The sequence below is a fragment of the Nothoprocta perdicaria genome, unplaced genomic scaffold (genome assembly GCF_003342845.1).
Source record: "Nothoprocta perdicaria isolate Ctin4 unplaced genomic scaffold, notPer1 scaffold_89, whole genome shotgun sequence".
Lineage (NCBI taxonomy): Eukaryota > Metazoa > Chordata > Aves > Tinamiformes > Tinamidae > Nothoprocta > Nothoprocta perdicaria.
In genome coordinates, this window is record NW_020456187.1 from 925,304 (window position 1) to 946,323 (window position 21,020).

General features: G+C 40.3%; 2 protein-coding genes across 3 annotated transcripts; one reads left to right on the top strand and one right to left on the bottom strand.

Moving 5' to 3' along the window:
* Positions 1–1,717: 1,717 nt before the first annotated feature.
* ATP5F1C (ATP synthase F1 subunit gamma) lies at positions 1,718–6,642 on the bottom strand. Its single transcript, XM_026052423.1, has 8 exons — positions 6,565–6,642; positions 6,097–6,131; positions 5,109–5,240; positions 4,175–4,379; positions 3,552–3,695; positions 3,109–3,173; positions 2,551–2,706; positions 1,718–1,818 (listed from the first exon to the last, which is right to left on the bottom strand). Exons 1-8 carry the CDS (start codon positions 6,606–6,608, stop codon positions 1,718–1,720), a joined length of 882 nt encoding a protein of 293 aa, XP_025908208.1. The 5' UTR covers positions 6,609–6,642.
* A 135-nt stretch (positions 6,643–6,777) lies between these two features.
* Positions 6,778–20,321, top strand: KIN (Kin17 DNA and RNA binding protein). 2 transcript variants are annotated; one of them, XM_026052428.1, is made up of 13 exons: positions 6,778–6,891; positions 8,484–8,578; positions 9,515–9,558; positions 9,673–9,795; positions 10,341–10,522; positions 11,874–11,922; positions 12,250–12,307; positions 15,381–15,504; positions 15,972–16,022; positions 16,695–16,763; positions 17,851–17,950; positions 18,781–18,881; positions 19,494–20,321. In XM_026052428.1, exons 1-13 carry the CDS (start codon positions 6,778–6,780, stop codon positions 19,554–19,556), a joined length of 1,173 nt encoding a protein of 390 aa, XP_025908213.1. In that variant the 3' UTR covers positions 19,557–20,321. The 2 variants fall into 2 exon arrangements, with proteins under 2 accessions (XP_025908213.1, XP_025908214.1); XM_026052429.1 differs by having other exon boundaries at positions 15,384–15,504.
* The last annotated feature ends 699 nt before the right edge of the window (positions 20,322–21,020 follow it).

Sequence of the window (21,020 nt, forward strand, 5' to 3'; positions counted from 1 at the left end):
AAAATGCCGAACTATATGCCTCGTATGTCACAGACTACAAAAGGCAAAACAAACGCTTTTAGAAATTAGCTTTTTCAAAGAGTAACCAAGTGAAATCTAGGTATTMAGACAAGTGACAGCACTTGTTTCATGTAGGTGTTTATTTTCAGAATTTACAGATATTTCCTGGACCTTGCCACTTCACAAAACAACAGAGTAGTCTCATTAACATAGACACAGGCAGGATAAACCATATGCTCAAGAGCTCTTCTTTACCTGCAAGAAAAAATTAAAGCGTATTAGGAACATTCAAAGTATTTGTTTTCCCCCTTTTGCTATGTGAATACTTTATCAATTTGTTCATCTTCCTTGCCTCCCCAGCCCCTCTTGAACCTATCTGCTTATTTTCCTTCTTATCTTGTTYTCAGGAGCAATATCTAAGGTAGAGAAATTTCACTGCATATATTTTCAGGGCACTGTGAAACATTAAAGCAGTAAATGTAAGTGAATCCAATAACCCAAAGATGTAAGTGAATACAATAACCCAATAAGACGCAGAAAAGCATGCCAAATGCAGGTGCATGCTATCACAGACATATTTTTGCCCAAAATCATTGGTGTTCAAGAAGTTCTTGTATAGACAGAGACTCAAACTAGCAGTGGCACTGGAACAGCAGTTYCCTAACTCTTACAGATGGAGAAGAGTTTCTGCAGGCAACAAAACTGAACTTRGACTTCCTCATATAACCTCACATACCCTGCAAGATTCCCTGTGTTTATTCATTTTAAAATGCAGTCTATTTTTTATTTTGTAACTTTACCTCTTGTCTCGGCTGAACCTCTTATTTTCCGATTAATCCCTGGTTTAGATATTAGGAGGAAAAAGAAAAACAGAACAAGCAGGTTAGGAAACAACTCATGCAAATTACAGAGAAACTCCCCATGTATTTTTAAACCACAACTGTATTGTGAGGAGCACAATACAGCGTATAACTGCAACATGGTACATCATGTATTGCAGACATGATGTTTCATAAACAGGCAAATATATCTGTTAATATCCTGTTTCTTTGATTACAGCACAAGTTTTTAAACTGTTAGATGTAATATACGTTAGCTACACACTGTTACCAATTACGGTCTATGCTCACACACCATTTTGTAACCTGTAGCACACGCACAAAACTTTTCTCAGGGAAATACATGAAATATTGCACTTGAGTATTAAAGAAAGAGGCAAACTTTGCATCAACAGACTCTGGAAATTCCCTCCTTCCAAACCCATTCCCAATCCCTCAGCTTCTGAATACCTCAACAAGCTGATTTATCCCCCAGCAATTAGGTGATCAGGGTTGGTCAGTTCCATCCAACACTATATGGTAGCAATATATTGTCTTACTCCGAGTAGACAAAACAAGAAAAGCCCAGGTAGAAGAGTCTAAAAAAAGTYTACTCAAAGCCAAAAAATGAGCAAGTAAAACACCGCTTGCTCAGAAAGGGAATTGTGACAAAGCTAGAGATGTATTTTACTAGCTTTTTAAGAGTGTCTGACCAGAAGGAATTGTCAAATGTCACACTAGTTAGTAGAATTACCCCAGGCTGAAAAATATGGGTTTCATGCCATGTATTGTCTTCCCTTTGGTGTTAGAACTTAAAGGCCTCCACTTTCTTATTGAGAGAAGCAAGATGGGTATTATATGATTTCAGAGTAAGTCAAATTTCACATTCCTTCAGATACTCACAGAGCAGCAGCACCAGAGATGATCTCAATAAGCTCCTTGGTAATTACAGCTTGGCGGGTACGATTGAATGTCAAGGTCAGTTTGTCAATCATCTCAGCTAGAAAAAATTAAGGGCAGAATTTAAACATATAATAAGTATTCAAATACAGATGAAGAGAAAATGTATAAACAGAATACCACACAGCATTGTCAACCAATGCAAATTTAAAGAGGTTTAACGTCCTTCTTTCCCTAAAGACAATAGTACTAGCAGGTAATCTAGAAACATTCAATTTGGCTTGAAGCATCAGAGTTAAAACAGCTGAAAATCAGCTGGCAGCCTAGTAAGTACCCTGGCACAGTATGACTTATTTTAACATAATTCAAAACTGTGCTATTTGCCCTTAAGCTAAGGGATGATTTCACTATCAATAACTGCATCAGTATTTCCTTTAAGTTACTGCTGCTGGGGAAGTGGACCCTGCCTGCCRACCTGTAATACTCTGAGATGAAGAGTAGAAATTGACTGTTTCCCATTAATACCAAATGCACACTTGTACTTATTTGGATAGGGATGATCTCAACTTGATGCTGAACCAGTTGTAAAACATTTAACTGCTATTTGAGCCTTAAACTGGTGCATTAATAATTACCTTGGGCTTGAAAGCACAAAAATTTATAGAAATTTTGGAACTCCTCAGGGCATCAGCATCAGAAAAGTCCACAGAATTCTTGGCCATTACAACATTAGCTTAGTATGTCATATTCTTACAAAAGAATCTGGTGTTCTGCCTCCAGTTTCTTCGTGATAAACAGTTTGAGTAAAAGAAAACCCACAGAGCTGCCTTACAAGCATTTTTGCTGGCGTTGTCCATAGCGGTCATTCTAGCACTCTGCTCGCTGGTGGTGGATTCTTTAAGGGAGTAGTACAGAATATTTGCTAGTGTGAATTCCTGGTAGTTTCTCAGCACATCAGCATCAATATCATCATAGATACTAAGGCTCTCTGTAAAATATGAAAGAGTGGAATTAGAGGAATCCAAGCCTACGCCATTGAAGTTACCATTCATTTGAAATAGCTGCATTGCCCTTGCTTCTTGATCTTCACACACTGGCCTAAATCTATTGTACTTTTTAGAACTATCATATATATACACTACTCTTAACTGGATACTTGGAACATTAGGGTCTTGCAAATTTTTTACAAAGTTAACACTTAGGACTTCAGGGGAAAAAAAGGACTTTTTTATTTTAAATGTGTCTTATTTGATTCATCTTTGAAAATTCCAAGAAGGTAAATTGGCAAGTAATCCACAATACAGCTATGCAGGAACATTCTGAGGAATAATCAGATTTTTTTTTCTGTAGTCCATCTTCACACAATGGTGGTTTCTAAGTCATTACTTACCAGAACCAGCAACTGTTTCAAAAGAGAATATTGGTTTTTCATCAGTCTTGTAGGAGATGACAGATCTATTACGAAAAAATAAAAAAAGCATAATGTGCTTAGATAAACTGAAATGCCCAAATAGAATATTTAAAATACATTTAGAACAGACAACTTCTTCCSATTCCTGAAAGTTTTGATACGGTTTCAATACATCATCAGGACTAAGTACTTGATGACATACGAACCATGAAGACATCACCACCCACTGTAAAAATAAAAATAGAATTCCAACTCCTCAAAAACAATAGCCCTTCAAATACAAGATGCACTATATSTACCAATTCACACTCTTTTTTACGTTACCCCATTAGAGCAACATGTTGTTCGAAAGTCTTCTATCCAACACCTTTCCAGTACACCCTTCAGAACACATGCCTTAAGAATACYTTTTTTAATCTCACCTGAACCGATTGTAGATGACGGATCCTTCATCAAATTCAAACCCAGAGTTCAGCAGCTCTGAAGCAATGACTGAAGCATCTCCAAAGCTGGGAGGTCTCCGTCCTACTTCTTTRAACGTCATCAGGAAGTAGTTGCCATGTGTCCTGCAGAATCATGCCCTCTGTATTAAAACCAAGTTCATGGTCTCGTGTAGAGCTTTACAGCACCAAACGCAAGGACCCCAGTAACTCCCCGGGGGTAACTCACCCAGTAACTCAGTGCTTATAAACTAAGCATTACACTGAATTCTGGCTTGAGAGAAATCTTACTTTTTTTCTTAGTTAAATTATCATAATAGCTTCATGATAAACACATTTTTCTAACAGCACAGGTGTTGCTAGCTCTGACTCTCATTCCACTCTAACAGTGTCATGCAGCAGTTTCAAAAGAAATCTAAGTGCGCAAAGTCTATTTTATTATATTTGCAGATGTTCTTTAAAAAAAATTGCATTCATCTTAGCTCCATAAAAAGTAGTTGCTGAGGATATCAAACAGCTTTTTGAGCAGCTTTGACACTTCTACTAGAGAAAACAGAGTAACAAAGAGAAATCCACCCTAATCGGATCCCTCTACTTCTTTTTACCTTTGAAGGAGGCCTCTGATTTTGTCACCTACTCCAACCACCATAACTTCTTTCCCTGCGTTTGAGAGGTTGGTAATCTCATTCTTCAGGGTCTTGGCAATGGATGTGTGAATAGCTCCACAGAGACCTCGATCAGAGGACACACCGATAAGGAGATACTTCTTCTTCTCCTCRGGTGCTTTAATTTCTGCTTTCTCATAAAGAGCTGAAGAAAAAGAGAAGCAACTTATTCAAGGGTACAGAAAGCACACAAGTGACATGAAAAATGACCTTTAACATACTCTAACTAAAATCATTTCTGAAGAGGTTCCAAATGGCAGACAGATTAATTTCATCTCCTTGATGCTCATTAAAAGCTGCATGTGGTGTGACTAGTGGTAACAAGAACAATCATCAAAAACACAAAATACAGACCAAAAAACCACACCCCTGCTTCCAACCCCCAATTAAAAGCCAGCTACATATCTATGTCCATCATCATTCAATAAAAATCATCATTTAAGATAAACTGTGCTTTCAGGAGCATGCTCAGTCGGAAACTTTGCAAAAATGTTTGTCAGTAGATACTGAGCTGACAGCAAGGACACAATGTCACTAAGAGAATGTGCCATTGTGTCACTACACAATGTCACTAACATAAAATAGCAGGCCAACAACTAATGTTAACTTTATGACAATCAAAACTAAGTACAGAACCACACAATTAAATAAAAAAAAATCATAAATCATAATGATTTCCACACTAGAGCTCTTAAAAAATGGCTTTCATCAGTTACCTATGAGGATAAGGAATACTCAACATGACAGACTCCTAGAAATACAAATACTTTCGAAGATCTACCCAAAAGGTGGAAACAAATCTAGAGATTTAAACACCACCGCAAAATGCTCCCTTTTCTATTTTGGTATCACACAGAGCAGGCTCTTCTATTACCCAGTGCTCCTGTTCCATATATTCTAGCAGGCTTCAGTTCCCTCTCAGCTCTTGCATATTTTGCTGCAGAAACCATCTTCATGGACTTGGTAATTTTCTGAATGTTCTTGATGGATTTTAAGCGTCTGGTAACTAAAAGATTAATAGTTGATGGTCAAAATTGGGCTATATTGAGCACAGTGACATAAAACAAAAACAAACAACAACAAACAAAATCAACTCAAAATTTCTCACCAAGTCTCAAAGATGAAAAATGTCMAACAGATTCTCCCCACCCCCACTACTATTTTCTACCATCAGCTGGCACCTCCGCCTAGAGAATTTTAGTGCCTTATTCTCCTTTCTTGCACAACTACTTTCTCCTCAAATATACCATCAAATGTGCTTTATAACAGAGATTTTTTTTTTCCCCTCGTGATCCGGAAAACAGTAACAAAGCGTCGGAATAAATTTATTCCAACGTTTAGATTCTGTCCAAATGAGAATGGTAACGACATCACTGTAAAAATAAAACAAATCTACTGTCCTTCATTCAGTACGAGGACAATGTGCCTACATAAGAAGCTAAGACTAATGGGGCTTTAAAAGGCATTACCAAAGGTGAACTAACAGTCAACTTGGCTTTGCAGACTGGATAACTGCAAAAAGAATTCTACCTAATGCAAGAGAAAATACATTAGATTTTTAAAGGTGAATAAGAGTCTGCTTTAGCATATCCGACTCGATTCTTTTTAAAATATGCTTGAGTAAAATTTATGACATTGAAGTCCATGCTAAAAGCATTTAACGCGATGCATTTTTGGAAGGTTCTTCTTGAATACAAAACATGCTGGAGGGTTGTCTTTCAAAGCTTTGCAATACCCTAATCATTTCATCCTTCTAGGGGAGTCACAAGCCAGATGACAGTAYATTTTAACATACAGTTAAACAAAATTTCAGTTCCAGCGAGAACATCCCTCTCTTACAAAGGGACCCCAGCTGCACTTACTATCTTTCAGAGTTGCCATATTCCTCACTTGGCCCCTGGAAACGAAGGCAGCACATGTTAATTTAGCCCACTGTCCCCCAGCACGGCAACACCTCCCCATATCAGCGCATTCAGCTGCATTCAGCCCACATCACTGCATTCAACTGCACTCAACTGCATTCAGGCGAGCTTTGGGAATCGCCGTTTCCCCCGGGGCATCAACGGGAAGGTCATTTCGCTCCTGCCCGCGCACCTCGGCTGTTCCCCGGCCCCCTGTGCCACCCTGGGGGCCGGGGAGGCCTCAGGCCCCGCCGAGACGCCACCGACTTGCGCGTCCCCAAGGCCCCAGCGAGGGAAACGACGTGGAGCCGCGGCGCGGCCTGAGGCGGGAGCCCCGCGCCTCCTGCCCGCAGCAGCCGCCATTCCGCCCCGCGGGCCTTCCTCAGCCATCCCGCTCCCGCCCCGCGGCCCCGGCGCAGCCCCCGTCACCATTGCGGCTGGTAAAGGGCGACGGCGGCGCCGCGGGCGAACATGGCGGCGCCTCCACCACAGCCCCGCTGAAGGTCAGCGCGCCCGCACCGCGCATGCGCCCCCCGGGAGGGCGGCGGAAGTGCGTCCCGGCCGCGCGCCGCCGCTTCCGGTGCGGGAGGGCGCGGGGCTGAGGGAAGTGCCGCCGTTGCCGCCGTTGCCGCCGTTGCCGCCATGGGGAAGGCGGATTTCCTGAGCCCTAAGGCCATCGCCAACCGCATCAAGTCCAAGGGGCTGCAGAAGCTGCGCTGGTACTGCCAGATGTGCCAGAAGCAGTGCCGCGACGAGGTGAGCGCCGCCGCTGGGCCCGAGCGGGGCGGGACGAGACGTTGGAAGGGGACGGGGGGCTCCGCCACCCCCTGCAAGGATCGCCGGGCCCCTCCGGAGGGTCCCCATCCTTTAAAGGTCCCCACGTTCCTTTGGGGAGGACACGAGGGGATCCAGTCCCCTGGGAGGGGGGTCTTTGATCCCCTTGGGAAGACTTGAGGCGTTTGACTCACCCGTTGAGGGGTCCCCCTAACCCTCGTGGGGTTCTGAGCTCCTTTAGAAGGAGCCCTAGGGGTACCCTCAGCTCACGAGCAGGACCTGCCGTCCTTGGGGACAACCTGATCCCCTTGAGGGGAGCACAGAGAGGGTCCTGATCCCTTTTAGGGGCCTCCGGCCACCCATATGGGTGCTCTGCTGCCCTAGCAGGACATTCAGTGGGGTTTGACCATTCCRGAGGATGCCTAAAGGCCGGGAAAAGGGGTGATTATTTTGAGGGTGCATAGGAGACTCCAGTCTGCCTCACAGGGCTCCTCAGCCCCTGTGGATGTGGTCCTGATTCCCCCTCGCCCCAGGAGGGATCCCAGGAGGGATCACGAGGGCCCTAAGCCTCTTTGGGGAGCCCCAGTCTCCTGCAGAGGGACTGATCTGTGCTGCAYGGAGGGAGCATGGGGTGGCCTTAAAGCCCCGGGGGATGGGGGACCCTGATTCTCCCACTGGGGGGTAGATGGGGTGGCCCTGATCTGCCTTTCAGGACATTTTGGTTTTCTTCTCACGCTGCCCCTTCTGCTTTTCACCCTTCTTCACTTGGGTCCAGATCCTCATGGGATGTCCRTGTCCCGTTTCTCCCAATTTCCAGTAAACATGTGGAAAGTGTCCCCTAAAGTACCTTTTCACAAGCTAGCTGGGCTTTTAAATATCTGTTTTCTGTGACCAGCCTGCCTAATATGCTGTAGAGGAAAAAGTAAAACATCAATTAKATTGTTCTTCAGCTTTCTTTTTCATCCAAAAAGCTCAGTTCTTATCCCTTTCCTAGAGGCTGCAGGTAAAAAAGTGTCACTTTCCCAAACAGGTCTTTTGCATAGAAAGAAAACATATTCTGATGAAATTGTATTATACTAGGAAAAAAAAATGTGGTCAAATATTCTGCATCTAGGTGATGATTTGAGGGGAGCTCTGATGACTTTAACCGGGTGCTGGAGGTGACTAGACTGTTGCAGTTGCTAGTTTGAGTGCTCCTCCTCACACTGTTGTCATCAGTGTTGTTCTGGGAGGGAGATAGCAGGTATTGCCAGAGCTCTTTTTAAGTATCTGGATGGATCTGACCGGCCTGGAGTCTATCCCAAATCCACAGGGGACCAACAGGACTGCTGCAGAGCCTTTGAGCTCCTCTCAGACCTTCCTGTCTGATGGGKCTTGGCTCCATGAAGAGCTCTGGCTTACCTGCTAAGGAGGAACAGCTGCCTAGCACTAGATGTTTCCTGTGGACCCTCTAAGACATTTAGTTTGTAAAACAATGATGCTGTTGAGTTTTGTGACTTCTGTAAATTGAGGTAAATAAATTGAGATAAAGACAGAGAACCAGAGAATATACTTTTTTTTTTTTTTTTTAATAGAATGGTTTCAAATGCCATTGCATGTCCGAGTCCCACCAGAGGCAATTGCTGCTGGCTTCTGAAAATCCTCAGCGATTCTTGAATTACTTCTCTACGTAAGTTTCCTAGATATTGTCACCCAGGTCTTCGTGGGTGAGATTCAGTCAGATTCGTGCAGTCGTACCTGTAGGGCCCAGTCATGTCTTATTGAAGATACTTTATTTGTGTGTGTTTCAGGGATAGCTGTTTTTTAGTGGTTATTTTAGAAGCTAAGCAATGACACTTTTGAAAGTGTCTACAAAATTTCAGGGAGYGCTGWTTTTTTTTTTTTTTTTAAGAGACAATTGAATTGCATATCATATCTAACAGTAACACTTTAAGTTGCTCTGTCTTCCCTGGTATCACACAGTTCTGCTCCGGCTAGTTGACTACTACACTACACGTGCAGAGCGTGTCGTTTTTACCTCTTTGTCCTCTTTTGTCACTGAAAAGAGCTAAAAGAGCTGATACAGAGAGATAACAAGCAGTATGACTAGTASCCCACACTCTTTCCCCTGATTCCTTTGTCCAGCCATGACCTCCACGGTAGCTGGGTTGACTGGAGCTGTCTTCAGCAGGAATCTGCAGTGAGRCTTTATACTCCAGCCATTGAATTTGCAGTGAGATGAGTGATCACTCTGCCCCATCTACCACTGTTTCCCTTTGTACTCTGTGTTTTGTGTCAGTGTTAGTCAACCTTGGAAGCTATCTGGTAATGAATACCAGTAATTAGTGGAAAGTGCTCCCACTTCATCCTTTAYRTTTTATCCTTTTGAAAAGGTACTATCCTTTTGAAGATAAAACTTGTACGTGTGTGTACAATATTGTGTTTCTTTCTGCATGCATACTGCATTTAATATTACCTTACTGAAAAAAAGAAATGAGGTCTGAATGTCATAATATTCCCTTCAAAAATACTCTATATGGAGGGCACTTCTTTTTTTTGATGACAATAGAAAATTATTTTGTAATTGGTTGAATTTTACTAAAATAATTTCTTTTTGTTTGATAAGGGAATTCCGAAATGATTTCCTAGAACTGCTCAGGAGGCGATTTGGTAAATATTTTACTGTTTGTTTATTTGTTTTTAATGTCTTTTTGGGGTTCAGTGCGRAACATTTGGCTTCTTCTAGGTCGTATACTTGTATTTATTAATAATTTTGGATTTCAGGAACGAAGAGAGTTCACAATAATATTGTATACAATGAATATATCAGTCATCGAGAACACATCCACATGAATGCTACACAGTGGGAGACACTGACTGATTTTACCAAATGGTTGGGCAGAGAAGGTAAATAGAGTTATTAAGGGTGGGGAAGTTTTGTAATTACTAAGTAGTTATAAAATAAACATTGTTTATATAACATATTATATAATAAGCATTGCTGATAATAAATCTGCAAAAATTTTGTTAATCCTCCTGTTTCTTTTTTTTTTTTTTTTGTAATGAGTGACTATAATGCAGCGTACTACATTTTTCTGTAGCATAATATTATTTTGTATATATTGTTTAATTTTTTTAATTTCTCTTTTATTGCTTGCAAAAGTACTGACTGAAAAGGACATGTTTCCTTCCAATAAGGACAGGATACTAAAACACCCCAATTTATTATACAGTCTGGCCTTTCTGAAATGGATGGTTGAAGAGCAGAAACATTTTTAAACTGGGCAAAGTCAACTTTACCAAACCATAAGAGATACTTTAACAGAACCAATGTATTTTCATTGCTTTAAAAAATACAGTGATATTTTATTGTTCCTTGCTTGTCTTTGCTAATGTTAATCTTGATCGTGGGTTGGCTTTGGTGGTAATGTAAATTTATATTGACTTTCTAGGTTTYTGTAAGGTTGATGAGACTCCAAAAGGCTGGTATATCCAGTATATTGATAGGGACCCAGAGACTATCCGCAGGCAACAAGAACTAGAGAGGAAGAAGAAACAGGACCTTGATGATGAAGAAAAAACTGCTAAATTCATTGAAAAACAAGTTAGAAGAGGTTTGGAGGGCAAGGAACTGGTGAGGAAAGTTATACTATTTTTCAGTCCTCTTGGTTAAATTACTGCTGACTTTGATGATACTAGAATCCTTTCAGTGGTATTTCCTTTTGGTCAATTAGAAGGTGAAGAACAACCTTCATGCTTCAGATTACATGCTGGTTACCAGTTCTGACTGATGGGCATCTTTGACTGCCCTGATGAGTGTTCTTTTCCCACAGACTTCTGTAGCCTCAAGAGAGCAGCCGTGACTACCTGGTTTCTGTTGAAATTACAGTTTGTTACATCATCATCATCATACATCAGTTAGAGATGATAAACATCTCGGTCTTGTATGCAATCACAGTTCCAAAAAGGCAGAAGTGAAAGTTTCACCTCCTTTTAAATGTGATGTATTTTTGAAGTCTACTGGAGTTGAACAGTGTGTCCCTGTTGTGCCATCTTGGCCATTTCTGATTTTGATTTAAATTTTGATTTAAATTGTCCATCTTCTCCGTTACTTGAACCACCATATTAACTCATATTCAGATTTTTCTTTTAAACTTTTATGTTTTAATCTACTCTATATAAAAACGTGAAACTACTTTGTAGTTGGCTTGCTGTAGTTATAAATAAGTAATAATTACTGCTGTTTAAGTGATTAATGATATAAACATCTCTGTTGGATTCAAGGGGAGACAACAAGCAATACAGCAGCTAGCATGGTGTCTTCTAATGTATGGTACTTCCCTAACTTTTAGTGTTGCAAATAAAAAGTACCTTGTTCAGTGAGGAGGCTGAGCAAAGCAAATTCTCATGGTGAAAAGTCTCATTTTGGTAGTCCTGGGCTGGTATTCAGGAGCTGTTTCCTTGGTATCATTCCATGACTCCATAACACATTTTTTCCTATGTTTGGAACCTCCCATTCGATCCCAGATATTGRTAGGTGCATTTAAATGCTATTATAAACAATTATCTTCTTAATTTAAAACTAATTGAAATTTAAATGGTCTGAGCCTTCAGTGCTAAAAACTTGGAAGGATTTTAGGATTTTTCTTTGGTTTATCAGACAGTCCAAAAACCAGTCTAATCATGCTGTTCCAAAAAGAGAAAATTATTACAATAGGGCAACTTTCTCTTCATTCTGGAATCAGGCAAGTTTAGACAGCATCTCTGTAGAGAGTGTTAATGAGACAGTTTTGCACAGGGACTTGTAATGAAATAATATTTTCAGATCATAATCTCCTTAATGGATCAAGCCAGGGTGAATATTACTGCTACTAAATAATCTTGCAGTAGCATGTGAAACTGAGCTAATCAATGATCACCAAAAACTATATCCTGTCTCAGTTGTCTGTTTGATTCTTGAAATATCATTTTTGTTCCTTSGACAGGAAACGCCAGTCTATACTGAGCTGAGCAGGGAAAGTGAAGAAGAAAAAGGTAACCAGATTTTGATGTACATAATGCTCTTTAACTTACTAGAGCTCATTTTATGATTAAAACAGGAGATGAGCATAGAGGCTTGCTCAGTGCTTCATAAAGTGCTTTGGTATCAGTTAGGAAGAGCACTGGAAGTGTGGAAATATAAAGATTTGTCCTTCTCCTTTTTAAAGAAAAGTAATTTATTTTAAAAGCTGAACCAAAGTAATATATAGTAACTATTTTTAAATTTGTGGCCTTTTCCATTCACAGGATTTTAAAATTATAACAATCATCAATGCAGTTTTATTTAAAACAGAAATAGAGTAATGTCTTTTTATTTTTTAGTTGCATTTAATTTAAACAAAGGAGCGAGTACTTCAATAGCAGCATCTTCTAAAACAAGGTGAGAAAAGAATTTAAGGGCAATCCCTACTGTGGTAACGTATTTGTATGACTACTATTTGGACRGGCAGGAAGATGTACCTTGTCTTGGAAAATCTGTAGTCTAATACCTCACCCTGTACTGATATTCAGAAATGCATATTAGATGATTTCATGATTTCTTTTGTATTTAAAATGGATAATGGGTTGTATTATATGTTTGCTGTGAGGGCCCCCCTGCAGTAATAGGCAGCTGTAGGCTTCTCTGAGAAGATAGTTGTATGTGAAGGAGTAGATAAGAGATCTAATTGAAGCATTTAAAATGAATGTCATTTAGTCCCAATAGCTTTCATGACTTGCTAATTTCACTTTTTAAAAGGTTTGATTGCATTGTCTAATTGGAAGTAATATTTTCTCAGATGAGCATTTAAGAAGTTGAATTTACCTGATGGAAGTCTTTGTGAAGTTCCCAAGTTTAATCATCATCATATAACATGGTACAAACATAATATAGGACAAAAGGGATCAATAATGTATGCATTGTGGAGTTACAGCAGTCTGAAGCTGTTTGATGAGCAGTACATCTTTTCTTGTGAAGCAATACTGTAATTAAATGTATTACAGGTAAAAAGAGAGATTACCTCTCATCACAAGCTCAGCTCTTAGATAAGATATCTGATGGGAGATATGCCAGGCAGAGAATGAGACAATAAACTAGTTCTTTGCAATAACAGAGATTTGAGGCTTTGAGGAATAAAAGTGTTGAATTGTACTCAAGATGAGCGTGAAATTTAATGCAGACACTCACTTGAATAGTTTCTCTCAGAGAGAAAAATACTTGGATCTGTTTTTTAAGCTGCTTTACAAAAATTGGCTAAATTGAAAATCTGATATCAATCATCTAAATTTTGCGTAGCCTATGAGAGGTAGTGGTCTGTAAATTTTGGAATGGTAATGTGGAAGCAGAAATAGGACACGAAGTTCACAGTACAGTGACCAGACTGTGCTTTCTGTGTCCTTGGCAATACAAGAACCACTTCAGAGTTGTCTTCAGAAACTTCTTCCTTGTGTCAGTGTGAAGGTGTGTTCTGTGGCTGTGAGATACTTTGGCTGTTACTGCTGATCAGCTGAGGTCAATCTGATTTCCAGTATTTTAGTGTGGGGTGCAGTTGGGTTTCCTGGATGTTTCAGGAAACATCCTGATTTCACAGAATCACAGAATGGATAAGGTTGGAAAGAACCTCTAGAGATCATCTAGTCCAACCCCTCTGCTCCAGCAGGGACACCTAGAGCATGTGGCACAGKGTGGCATCCAGGTGGGTTTTGAAGACCTCTAGAGAAGGAGACTCCACAACCTCCCTGGGCAGCCTGTGCCGGGGCYCTGTGACCCTCACAGTAAAGAAGTTCTTCCTCATATGGRGATGGAATTTCCTGTGTTGCAACTTAYACCCATTTCCCCTTGTCTTGTCGCTGGCCACCACTGAGAAGAGCTTGGCCCCTTCCTCCCTACATTCCCCTTTCATATACTTAWACATGTTAATCACATCCCTTCTCAGCCTTCTCTTCTCCAGAAGAGAGATTTCGGTTTCCTGATCAGAAAAGAGAAAGATCAGCAGTTGTGGAGGGTGGGAGGGGATGCTGCTGTTTTGGCATAAAGAAGAAGTTGGAGCCTTGTTGAGAAGGGGAGAAGGAGGTGGAGATGTTCCTGCCCCTAAACATCGCCATGGCTGGTACAGAGATAGGAGCCACCATGGCCAGTGTGTGTCTCTGTCCTCTGCTGATGTCCCTTGAGCAAACTGGGAGCCCTTGTATTAGCTCATTTGTTAATCAATAATTTACATCTTTAAATCACTGCTAAAATAACTTAGCAGGGCTACTGCAATGGACTAATTGCCCTGATGCTGGTATGGGCCTTTAACATAAATGATTGTTTTTCTCTCCTGTGTTTGTTCTCTCAGATGATGTATTTATAAAGAACAGTTATCCTCTTAACCATAATTGTGCCACAGAAACAGGCCTGCACTTTGATAGCCTCATTTCCCCATTCCCCTTACCAGATGAATATCCCCTTCCTTGCCCTTGTTCGAGTTTCAGCTAAGCTTTCTTGAATGGGGGAGCTGATCAGAGTTATGCACCCTGCAAATGAGGTCTCACCACGGCTTATATAAAGCACTAATACTTGTCTGTCTTGATGCCTACAAGGAATATATTGACTCTTTCTTGCCTGGGTCACAGTGACAGCTCTCATCACCCAGTATGGCTAGATCCCTTTCTGCTTTTTTTGTCCTTAAACACTGATGAGCTACCAGTAGATAGAAGCGAATAGGGTAAATGTGTCCAAAGTGTGAGCTTGCCTGACATACTGCTGACTTTTGTCTTATTTAAAAAATAAATAGTTCAGGATAAACCAGTTCTTTCTCGTGTTCAGTTCGTTCTTGTGTCCGCCATACTAATGATACACCTGAACTGTGCTAGCAGCCTCCCACTCTTTGTTCCAGTGCCTGATGTCCYAATGTCCTGATCCCTCAGATGTCATTTTTTTGTGTGTGTGTGTGCTGTTCAACCTTTCTTTTGTACCTTGGAGGCTGTTTTTGTATTTTGAGCATCATAGTGAAGGTGATGTATATTTGTAGGGTATGGACCTCCCTTCTATAGATTCCCCTCCCTTCTATTTCTGTGCCTCATAGGTTCTGTACCTCTGACTGCCAGGAATTACAGACTTCTTTCCTGTTTGAAAACTGCTCAGTTCAGGTAGCTTCACTTGTTCTTTTGGATCTGAAAATCTTATTTGTCTTTTCTGTTTAATTCAATGTCTTGATTAACTATCTGTTTTTGGGCCRGTTGATTTGATCATTAGATTCTTTTCATTCACTTGGACTGCAGGCATCAGAGCAAATGGAATTTACACCTCAAGGAGATCAGTTCTAGCTGACAAGTGCAGTCCTAGAGGAGGAGACATGCAGGGTCTGGACGGTGACTTGTACCACTGAAACCCTGTAGATCAGCAGTTCTTTTTTCACGACCAGTCCTCACATGCATCTTAGTAGAGGAGACAATTGAAGGTCTGCTGTAAAAACACCGTCTTACTCTTCCAGCAGTGTCCTTGGACCAAATGCACTGAAGACAGTGGGAGAGGTAGTTAAAAGAAAAGAATCTTCTCATACTTCTGGTCAGTCCAAAGAGAAAAAGAAGAAATCTGCTCTGGATGAGATTATGGAGGTAAAATATGTGGAAGGATCTGTGTCTTTATAACAGAACATCTATGGCAGTGAGTCCCTAAGGCCTCCCTTTATAGTGGTCGTAGACCTTCACATCAGACTTTGTCAGGCAAAATGATGAGACTTCCACTTTAAAACTGGTTTCTGCTATTCAGATATACCTATTCCTAGCATGGTCAAAATGTGGGAAACAAAGGACTACAGATTTAACATGAAAAATGAAATATATAGAAACATTTGACAAGAAAAGTTTAAATTTCTTTTGTTTTGTCATGGATTTCTGGATCTCGTCAGATYGATTTTTATGCAGCAAACACAGTGGTCTTGCCTGCCGTAGTTTTGTTATTGTTTATTTTGTTTTTCCCTCTTGATGTGACCATGGAGTTTTTATTCAACTTTTGGAAGGGATGGAAAAGCTGCAGTGGTAAGAGGAAATATATGATGATTATTTTTTATTGTAATCTGTAGCTTGAAGAAGAGAAGAAAAGGACAGCTCGAACAGACTACTGGTTGCAGCCTGTAAGTGTYTTAAAAGTCATTATTATACCAAATTCAACTAAGTTCTACATCTCTAAATCTGCTCTTGATTTGAAGCAGGTATAGTTCCAAAAGCAAATACCTAATTAAATTTTCTAAGCTGCCAAATGTGAAATATTTACTGTATCTGGGAGGAATTTGTTCTTCCTGACTGAGCATGATCTGTGGTCTGAAGTGTCAGTTTCAGATGGATTGGAATTTTGTGTTTAAACAGATGGTAATTTGAGTTCCTACAGATCACATTTAAATTATGACCCTGCTTAAAACTCCTTTGTCCTTACACTAGTATTTGACTGGTACAGAGATATAGAAGTGAGCCTCACTCTTTGAGCTAAGAGACTTTGTCTAAGCTTCTGCTTTTTGACTGGGCTTCCTGCTCATGGATTGTCATGTTACATCTTGGATAGATGTAAATGTATTTGTAGAACTAATTAAAAGCTCTGAGACATAATACTCTGAGGCAGTTACCTGAGCATATAGAGCATGTTCCTAATTGCCAAGTTTTACTGCCATTACTCCTGTGCTGTGTTGTACAGCATCACTATCTGTGGGGGGGCAACTGTCTCTTGGGGGCAAAGCACAACCAGTTTAAATTGTGTACTTATTTGTATATCTTGTCATTTTCATCTTGCTTTTTTTTCTCTTCCTCTCCAGGAAATCATTGTAAAAATTGTAACAAAAAAGCTTGGAGAGAAGTATCACAAGAAGAAGGCAGTTGTTAAGGTAAATTATCTGGCAAAGCATGTGGGGTTGGAAGCTTTTGGGATTGGTTAGGCTTTTGAGGTATGAAATGACTTCTGAAGTTTCCTGTTTCTTTGTGCAAGTTGTTCAGCCTTTAACCAAAACAAATTTGGGCTAAAACTCTGTCTTAACTTTATTGGGGCTTATTCTAAGCAGGGAGTGAGTCTCTGAATATGTTTAATGGCATATGCTCAGTAATCCTTTCTAAAACATTGTTTTTATCCCACATAGTTTATCCTTATTAACAGCATCCACCTTGGAGAAGAGTTTTTGTTTATGTAATGTAAGAAAGAGCAATGCAATAGTGTTTTAATCTGAGATTAGTTAATTTTTCACTGATATTTAAATTGCAAGCTGCCTTTGAAGAAGATCCCGTTTATGTGCAAACTCTTCAGTCTATAAGCTTTGCTGTGCTGTTCTGAAGAGCTTCCTTTTAGCCCCTGCCAATGAAATGGTGTTGTACTAGGCAGTCCCACAGCTCAACAGTCTCAGGCAGGAGTGCCAGAGATGGCACATAGGTACATTTTGAATGGTCCACAGCAGGGTTTAGAAATGGAAATCAGCTTTTTCTGGTAGGCAGATTTACAAGTGCCAGCTGCAGTCTTCCACTGAGCTTTGAATGTGGGAGATTGAGCATGGTTTGTGCTGGACGAAGAGATGATCCTTATGCTTCTCCGAGAGGCAGTATCCCACTTCTCCCTGAATGTCTGGCTTCCAGTCAGCTCAGCTTCCATAAAGGCAACAATCTTCCAATTTATTCTTTTTTTCCTTGAGATTATAGCTAAGGTAACTGATCTGAATTAACGATGACAAAATCAAYGGCCTTACATTACAAAGGAGACCAATCAATGCTCAAGACAAACCTTTTTCGTCTAGCCTTAATTTCAGTAGGGGCTGGTCAGTAGTTTGTGAAAACTGTTTTTTTTTAGGACAGCTTAGAAGTGCTGCTTTCTTTTGAAAATGTAGAAGTGCAGTCTCATGGAGCTGAATCCGTTAATTTTGAAAATGAAAATATACCTAAAAGTCATAAGTGTAATAATCACTGGTTGACCTGTATCTTCCATAACAGGAAGTCATTGACAAATATACAGCAGTTGTGAAGATGCTTGATTCTGGAGACAAACTGAAGCTCGACCAGACACACCTGGAGACTGTAATACCAGCACCAGGTACYGATGTTTCATTTATTTGTTTTCCAGCTTACCTGACACATTAAAACTTACATTTTTGCTCTTTTAAACCACAGTTCATCTATTTGAAATTACCCTAATGATAGCCACGTTGCTTCATCTGTTCTTGGGACAGTATATCATAAGATGCTGTATCATTTACCAAGTATTTTCTGTTGCTTTCTGAAGAAATGTTGCATTGCATCTGCTTGGCATCCTCACAGTGTCTTCACACAAGACTGTCTTTTAACAATACATATGTGTTCTATGGATCAGTTTGTTTGACTAGAGGAAAGTATCTCTCTTCATGTATCAGTTAGTGTTTCTGGGAGCTCTATAGAGCTCGTAATCATATTTATCCTGTATTCTCACTCCAAATCCATCCCTAAAGTAGCTGGGGGTGCTTGGCAGAGTTCTTCTCTGATTTGTTTCAGTGACATGTCTTTGGCTGTGGCTCAGTAATGTTTGTATGAAATATCTGATCAATATTTCAGGGATCATTCTGCCAACCTTTGTATTAGAATTGATACCTGAGAAATAGCCTATGAGACAAAGTCAAAAGGCTCTTGAGGCTTTTGCACAGAGAATGTGAGAGAACCTTTGACGGCTTTTCCTCGTGCAGATTCGGTGACTTGTGCCTGTTATGTCAGTGTAGCCTAGAGCAGTAAACTTGGGTGCCCTTTGAAGATGGAAAGGCCATAAGGACCCTGTGAATGTTGCTTGCAGAGTTTCTAGGAGAAACCTCTCTGCCTGAGCTCTCAGTGAACACAGTTCCACCAGAAGTAAATGGGAYCCCTATTGTGTGACTGTTTTCCTGTTTCTCCTTTCAGGCAAGAAAGTTTTGGTATTAAATGGTGGATACAGGGGAAATGAAGGCATCTTGGAATCTATCAATGAGAAGAGCTTTTCAGCCACTATAACTATTGACTCTGTAAGTATTAAACACTGTTTGTAGTGTTTAATTAAAAATCTGGTTTGTGCAGATCACAGTGAAACAATTCAGAAGAACTGCTTGTTTGGCCCCAAATTTCAAGGACKTTAAATAACACAAGAAGTGTCCTGAAAGGAGAAAGATTTCCAGGGCAATGGTTGAGGCTGTGTCACTTTCTCCAGTCATGCTGCAAATAATGAAATAGATGTTACTGTGTTAGGAACACATGCTAAACCTGCAATATTTTGAATGTTTTTTGTTATGCATCACCTGCACCAGTGTGCAGGAACCAGTGTGCAGTTACATGTGCCTTTTGGATAGCAGTGTTAAAACAAAAAGGACTGAAAKTTATTCATTTTTTACTGTACACAGCACTGAGTAAAATTGCCAGTGTTTTTAATGGAAGCCTTGTTGCTTCCATTGCTGATCGCTTCAGTACACTCCCTAAAAATTATGTGACTGCAGACAGATTTGATATGGCCCTTTTAGCTATGTTATTTTAAGCTTTTTAAGCTATGTTATTTTAAGCTTTAAGCTATTTGTTATTTATTGGAAAATTCAACAAGCAAGTTTGTATTTTGAACTTATTTCTTGCCTTACATTCTTCTGCAGGGACCCTTAAAAGGTCGCCGAGTAGAAGGTGTCCTTTATGAAGACATTTCCAAACTCGCCTGAGGTGCTAATTGTGGATGAGAGATGATTTTGGTTCCCCCAAAAGAACATTTTGGCATCTTGCAGGAAGACACAAGACTCTACCATGTCAGGGTTTTAAGTGTATGTGTATTTGTATTTATAATGTATATAAAAATTAATCACAAACAGAATGGATTTATTTAAAGACCACTATAAATTTGATATATAAAATATATATGGAAATCTTATCAGTGGAAKTATTTGATCTGGTTCTATATCAAAGTTACACCAGAGTGTTTGATTAAATTTTMTTTTATAAAATGTAGCAGATAGCTGCAAGCTGGAGTATTCTATTTAGTAACTGTRTTAGAATTCTGTAAAGAAAATAGAACAACCTGCGAACAGCAACTTGAGGCAGGTGCGGTGTGTTGGAGCCAGTAGAGTTTTAAGCCACACGTTTTTTAGTCTGAGGCCAAAATTGAGTTTTGGCTGTAGAAACAAGGGAAGGGATTAAGAGCATAGCAGGAAGGTAACAGCACTGCAGGGGATTTTTTTTCTTGGATTTCATACAAATGGACTGGTTTATTAAGTGCTATCTCCTGCTTTATTTTTAGCACATCAACTGTAGCAGAATCCATGTAATGAGTCCTCTCCATCAGCCTCTGATGTTGTGATCATGCTTCCTAATAGTACTAGTATGCAACTTGCCTTCATGTGGCCTCCAAATTGAGGGCTTCTAAGATGCCARCCTGACTGTGGAGATATAAAACTGGTGATTGCTGGCTTTGGTTTTCCAGAATCTTTTCCTTTGTTCACATTTCTGTTGTTTCCCTGCTCTGCTATGATACTAAATGACATTACTTTTTTTACTTATTGAAAAATGTGACATTTTGTACAATTTTTTTATTTTTAAGGCAGTTCAGGAATAAACAAAAACCTCTCTCAGGTCAATGTTCTCCTTATCAGCCTCTGAAAAGATGGGCCAGAGCTCTGTGTGTTTCTGTGCACCACAAAGCACAGTAGAGAAGTTCTCAGCTCTACTTATCCATGTCAGAGAAAGATGTAAGTCATCCCAGACAAAACACATACCAACATCTTATGGTCCAGTCTATCTCTGGTTAATCTGTGTGTATATCTGAAAGCTGATCCCAGGTTTCTGCCATGAGTGCCTTTGGGAGAGACTGAGCCCTAGGAAGCTGGGGAAGGTGACAAGGGGGTTCTGCTGGGAAGGATAAAGCTTGGACTGCCCTGCTAGCCCAATAGCTTTCTGTGGTTGAAGACAATCCTTCTGAARGGCTTGTTTTTCTCTCGGGAAAGGGGTTCAGCCTCTTCTGTCATGGACTGAAGGTTGGTTATGGCAAGATGCCGTTGCGAGATGTACATGGGTTATGTTGCAAACTGAAAATTCAGGGCAGCTAGAGGCCAAGTCACTATTCTGTGTCCCTTCCCCTGCCTCAGAGGGTCCTTTTCCTCTTGATTTGTGATTTCTAGGGGACCCCTGCAGGA